Below are 6,677 nucleotides of genomic sequence, written 5' to 3'. Positions count from 1 at the left end.
CACGTGGCCCATTAAATATATGTATAGTGCGTGCTCTCAACCCATTCATGGCCAGTCACTGCAGAGTTAGCTTAGACTGTCTCTACTATTATTTTTATTATGTGGGGGCAAAGGAGCAGATGAATAGATACCTACCTGTGCTTTGATGTTTAGAAAACACAAAGAAAACTGCACAGGTAGGTACTTACTTAGCCATAAATTAATTAAATTAAATATCAATAAGTTATATTAATCTCATTCCTCAGATACAGATATATGTATAACAAAAAACCGATAGTTTAGGTACTCTATGGTATTATGTATACCCTTTTTTTCATAGATAGTAAATAAATATGTTTTCCATTTTTTTTGTCGGCATATTTTTCATACGCAACTTAAATATACGTACGTAAGTTCTGAAATTAGGTGTTTTTCTTGCGATGCATAAATAAATACAAATATTAATTCAAAACAACATTCGTCAACTCTTAGCATCGTATAAGAAAATATAGTGGGATCGGTTGTCATTTTATATGGGATTTCAAGTTTCCACAACGTCCTGCTTGGCGCGCTGATCTAAAGCTGACCACTGACTAACAGTCCGCCGGACGATACCGGCCGGTCAGTTGTTCGGAACTATCAAATTTTTGTTCTAACTGATAGGCCGATATCGCCAGGCGGCCTGTTAGTCAGTGGTCGGCTTAAATCCCATACAAAAATAGACATAACGCAAACGCGAACGCTCGTCACGCTATCGAATGAATTCACACTAGTACGGCTACCACCAGTTTTGACATTGACATATTAGCTCGCGTCTACTTAATTACTTTTTATAAATCTCGCTTGCACTAATATGCGAGTATGAGCGAGATGCATAGAAAGTAAGTTACTTAGACGTGAGTGAATATGACTGTCAATGTCAAAAATTCACGGCTACCATCAGTTTGGCAATGACACAAACGCTATCGTACTTTCGATAGGTAATTTTCCGTTTACTCGTACTAATTAAATAATAATTTTTGCTCTTTTTTTTAGTATAGTTAGAAAGGGACAGTATCGTTTGGATTGGAGTGAAGTTAGGCACATAAGACCGTAATGAAACGTGAAACGTGACATACGGCACGTTTATTCACTGAAAGTAAGTGAAAAATACTCTGCCAACTGATGGTAGAGGCTCTGGTGGTAGTGGTTGTTCACTGGCGAAAGAGTGGACTGTAAATAATGGGACGATAGGGGAATACTTTAGGGCCGGTTGAGCAAGAAAGTTGTTGTATGCCAAATTAACTTATGAAATTAAATTTAAGTGCGAAATAGTGTGAGACGAAGTTACCTTTGCAATCCGGTGGTTGTGGGTTGAACCGTTGGTCTCTGTTGTGGACTGCTGGTGGTGGTCCGGGCTGCCCTTGTCGCAAGCTAGAGGTAAGCTCAGAACCGTTACCTTCAGTCGGCCAACTTAGACCTAGGTTTTTCCACTGCACAGATGGGCACGGCGTCCTTCGGCTACACAGCACTGATTTTAGATAGTCTAGAGATTGGCAGTAGTGCTTTTAACAAAATTGCGAGAATATTAACGAGAATAGCGAGAGGCGGTGTGCACTGGTAGTAGTTCTATGACATACTGGCTCTGACAGCTCATGACAGAGCAAGATTTAAATTCGAACCGTGACTTTGGTGTTGCCACAGTATTTACAAAAAAATATTCCTAAAAATACAAAGCCAAAGCTGAACATTCCGCCCACCAAAATGCATTGTATTTTGACTAAGCGAAAAGGAAACAATAAAGTAAGGTAAGTGCGATAATATTAAGTCTAAAACGAAAAAAATGGACAACACAAAGGTAGCGCTCTAAAGCGACTATGCAGGCAGTGGGCACAGTTTGACCACAGGCCGTTTGTACAACCCTATGGCCGTGCGCACAGTGACCACACGACAGATCCCGTCGGATCCGGGGTGTGTGTCGATGATGCGACCCAGGGGCCACTTCATTGGGCTCGTCTGCTCATTCACAACGACCACTAGTGCACCAATTTGGACGTTGGGTTGCCTATCGTGCCACTTCATCCGCTGGTGGAGGGTATGCATATACTCCTTGGACCATTTGTTCCAGAAGTCCTGGTGCATCTTCTGAAGCAGCTTCCAGCGTTGGAGAGGGCTAACCCGAACGTCTGATAGGTCTTCCTCGGGCACGACAGATAAGGGCTCCGTTGTGAGAAAATGGCCCGGAGTAAGGGCCGATAAGTCGTTAGGATCGGTACTGAGAGGAGTAAGGGGTCTCGAATTAAGAAGAGCCTCGACCTGGGTCAAGATGGTTAGAAACTCTTCGTACGTCAACCTCTGACTACCGATGACTCGAGCCAAATGTGTTTTAACAGCCTTGATACCGGCCTCAGCGAGACCCGAGAAGTGAGGGCTGCCTGGCGGATTGAACTCGAATTTAATCTCGCTATGCGTCGCAGCATCTCCTACAATACGTTGCAGAATATTGCTCGCGCCGACAAAATTCTTCCCCTGGTCGGATACCAACCGGTTACACCGACCACGACGCGCGACGAAGCGGCGAAGCGCGGCAAGAAACGCGTCTGAGGACAGCTCAGTGACGAGCTCCGTGTGTACAGCCTTTGTCGAGGTGCACACGAAAACGCAAATGTAACCCTTGTAGGTCTTGTTACCTCGCCCGCGACCCAGAGCTATGTCAAAAGGTCCCCCGAAATCGACAGCAGCACTCAGGAAAGCTTTGAGCTGGGCTACCCGATAAGACGGCAAGTCGCCCATGAACGGCGCAGGAGCACCGAGTGGTCGAACACGGAAGCATTTCATGCATTTTGACGTGACAGCGTGGATAGCTCGCTTTGGGGACAGTATCCAGAAATGCTGCGCCAGCAAATTATGAAGCGTCTGGACGCCTGGGTGCATGAAACGCTTATGGTACTCGTCGATCAAGAGGGAGGTAAGACGATCGTCGCGAGGTAGCAACAGGGGATGTTTAACATCGAATTCGAGAGAAGCTCGCGACAGGCGTCCGCCCACCCTCAAGAGACCCGCGTCATCGAGGAATGGAGACAATTTCTTAAATGCTTTCGGGAGAAAGTTCGAAAGATTGTTTTTCACTTTCTCGATCTCCGAAGCAAAGTGGTGTTGTTGAACAGAACGCACGAGGAACATAAGCGCCTGTTTAATCTCCAGGGGTGTTAGAGGACCGTCCAACAAGTTGTTGGGCGTCTTCCGATTTCTTACGTTGTGCACGAAACGAAGACAATAGGCGAGGACACGTTGGAGTGTCCTCAGTGCCGAGAACTTATTCGTTAGGTTGTCTGTCCACGTCTCCTGCACAGAGACAGTAAGGACAGTCACCTTGCGCTCTTCGTGTAGGACATCCACGTCGACTGATAACGTTGACTTAGGCCAGTCAGACTTGTCCAGCACGAGCCAAGATGGACCCTTCCACCAGTTACTATGGTGGACCAGGTCGTCCGGCAAGAGGCCCCGCGACCCACAGTCGGCAGGGTTGTCGCCAGTCCTCACGTGTCGCCAGCAATCAGGAGCAATAATCTCCTGGATGTGGCTCACGCGGTTAGCCACGAAAGTTTTCCACTTGGAAGGGCAAGACTTTATCCAAGTCAACGCAACGATAGAGTCAGACCACGCGTACACCTTGTCGATTTCGTGGAGAGGCTCCAGAGCCGTTGCGACCGACTCCACTAGGTCTGCAAGTAGTACCGCGGCCAGCAACTCGAGACGTGGTATAGACAATTTACGCAGGGGTGCCACTCTCGATTTACCACAGACCAACTGGACGTACTGCGTTCCGTCCTCGCCTGACGTTCGAACGTAGACCACCGCGCAAAACCCTCGCTCTGAGGCGTCGCAGAACCCGTGAACTTCGAGCGAGACGAAATCGTTGACCATACGACGCGGGACAGACACGGACCTCAACGAAGGCAGCTGCGCTTTGAACTCTCGCCATTCGGATACAAGGTTCTCTGGCGCGTCGTCATCCCACGAGACACCTGAGACCCACAGCAACTGCATGAGATATTTCGCTAAGAACGTCACAGGTGAGAGAAGGCCTAGAGGGTCAAAGATCCGAGCAATCTCCGAGAGGATGGTACGTTTAGTGCACCGACGATCTTCGACAGCCACTCGAAAGGTGAAGTCGTCTGCCTGAGGTAACCACGAGAGGCCAAGAATTTTTAGTGAGATGTCCCCAATGGAGTTGAACTCCCGAAAGTCTTCAGAATACAAGTCTGAGGAGGGGACACCGTCGAAGAACTCCTGGTGGTTCGACGTCCATTTCCGCAAATGGAAACCGCCAGAAGCTAATATCGTCGACAACTCCGAACGAAGCTTCCGTGCTTCTTCGATAGAATGAGCTCCAGACACCACGTCGTCGACATAGATGTCGCGGTCTAGAACTGCCGAACCGGAAGGGTATTCTTCTCCCGATTGCCTTGCCAACTGAGCAATAGTTCGGAGAGCTTGGTAAGGAGCGGACGAAACGCCGTAAGTAACGGTCAGCAGCCGATAGTCCCGGACAGGCTCATTGACAGACGGACGCCATAGGATACGCTGATATTCAGCATCTTCCGGGGACACTAAAATTTGTCTATACATTTGCTTGACGTCGGCCGTGAAAACAACATTATGCCACCGAAAACGAAGGAGCAAGTGGAAAATGTTATTTTGCAGCTTCTGCCCTGGCAGTAGCGCATCATTTAGCGAGATGCCTCGGCTGTCCTTGGCACTGGCGTCAAAGACGACCCGGAGAGGAGTACTGGTTGACGAGGGCCTCAATACTCCATGGTGGGGGATGTAGAAGAACTTCCCCTCATCCACCCTTGGAGGGTCACACTCCTCAAGGTGGCGACAGCTTTCGTAATCCTTCATAAAGGCTACATAGCTTTTGTAGAAGTCGGAGTTACTGAGTAACTTTCGCTCCAGCGACGAAAATCTCCTAAGAGCAATGGCTCGAGAGCCCGAGAAGGTGGGTTTATTGGAAGTGTCAGCGAAAGGTAGAGGAACGACAAATCTACCTTCCTCTGTGCGACGAAAGTTAGCGAGAAAATATTCCTCGCACAGCTGATCCTCCTTCGACAAAATGACGGTGTTCGGAGAGCGGACATCTTCCAACTCCCAGAACCTCTTAATAGAGTCGTCAATTGATAACCTGCCCACGACCAGTTGACAACTGTTACCACGGAACCGAGAACGACAGATGTCCGTTGCACAGTCGCCTGCGTCACCCATCAAAATCCACCCGAAGATGGTGTTGAGGGCAGTCGCCTGGCCAGGGGCCCCATGGGTTAAACCAGGGCGCAACGAAGAAGCGAGAATGTTGACGTTCAGGAGCAAGTCAACAGGTCCTGGAATATGCCAATGAGGGTCTTATCCGTCTCTTCACGGCATGCCTGGAGCAGGGCCGCTTCCCAGTAGCATGGAAATCGGGAAAACTGGTCCTGCTAAAGAAAGAGGGTCGTCCGTCTGATTCGCCTTCAGCGTACCGGCCGATTGTTTTGCTTGATGAGGTGGGGAAGCTATTCGAGCGCATCATAGCATCCCGCCTCATCAAGCATCTAAGAGAGGTTGGTCCAGACCTGGCCGAAAATCAATACGGCTTCAGGAGCGGCCGTTCTACAGTGGACGCGATTCTGCAAGTGAAAAGGCTTGCACAGGAGTCGATTTCTCGGGGCGAGGTCGTCTTGGCTGTGTCTTTAGACATAGCCAACGCCTTCAACACCATGCCCTGGGAAACTGTAAATGAAGCTTTGCGCTACCACAGGGCTCCTCCTCACCTGGCCCATATCATCAGGGCCTATTTAAGTGAGCGATTTGTGATCTGGCCTGGGCAGCGAAATTGGGGACAGAAAAGGATGGAGTGCGGTGTCCCTCAAGGATCGGTTTTGGGCCCGCTACTTTGGAATGTCGGCTACGACTGGGTCCTGCGGGGGGCAAACCTTCCTGGAGTTGACGTGTTTTGTTATGCCGATGATACGTTGGTGACGGCCCGCGGGCCCAGTTTCCGAGATGCGGCCATTCTGGCAACTGCGGGTGTAGCCCACGTTGTCAACCGAATAAGGCGGTTGGGCCTGGAAGTCGGCCTACAGAAATCCGAGGCCATTTGTTTTTATGGCCACCGTAGAGGTCCTCCGGTAGGAGCCCAAATCATAGTAGGCGGGGTCCCGATTGCTGTCAAGCCGACCTTGCGCTACCTGGGCGTCATACTTGACAGCAAATGGAACTTTCGGGCCCATTTCGAACACTTGGCTCCAAAACTGCTCAGTACAGCGGCGGCCCTGGGGCGTATACTCCCGAACTTGGGAGGGCCCAAGGCTTCATGCCGCCGTTTGTACACGGGAGTCGTTCGCTCCATGGCGTTATATGGCGCACCCGTCTGGGCTGACGCCATTGGAAGGCAAAACGCTACCCAGCTGAGAAAAGCGCAAAGAGCAATGGCGCTGCGGGTAATCCGGGGATACCGTACCATATCTACGGATGCTGCGTGTGCTTTAGCGGGATCCTTGCCCTGGGACCTCGATGCAAGAGCCCTCGCAGCTGTTTACCGCTGGCGCGAGGATATGCATGAGAGGGATGAGGCACCAGCACCAAGAGAAATTGATGGACGGCGCGAAGCAATTCGGCTGGAAATGGTGGACATTTGGGAGGAGAGACTGGCGCATCCGATTGCTGGTCATCTAACTATA

The 6,677-nt window shown here is 49.9% G+C and overlaps 1 protein-coding gene across 1 annotated transcript; it reads right to left on the bottom strand.

Moving 5' to 3' along the window:
• Window positions 1-1,833: 1,833 nt before the first annotated feature.
• On the bottom strand, window positions 1,834-5,223 carry LOC134666173 (uncharacterized). Its single transcript, XM_063523326.1, has one exon. It carries the CDS (start codon window positions 5,221-5,223, stop codon window positions 1,834-1,836), a length of 3,390 nt encoding a protein of 1,129 aa, XP_063379396.1.
• Between the last annotated feature and the right edge of the window lie 1,454 nt (window positions 5,224-6,677).

This window comes from Cydia fagiglandana, chromosome 7, assembly GCF_963556715.1.
Source record: "Cydia fagiglandana chromosome 7, ilCydFagi1.1, whole genome shotgun sequence".
Lineage (NCBI taxonomy): Eukaryota > Metazoa > Arthropoda > Insecta > Lepidoptera > Tortricidae > Cydia > Cydia fagiglandana.
The sequence above is the reverse complement of the archived record's forward strand: the minus strand, read 5'-3'. Positions and strand labels throughout refer to the sequence as shown.

What these genes read in the sequence shown, in the direction of transcription:
- LOC134666173 (XM_063523326.1), bottom strand. Translation starts at nt 5,223, where the DNA reads ATGGGTGACGCAGGCGACTGTGCAACGGACATCTGTCGTTCTCGGTTC.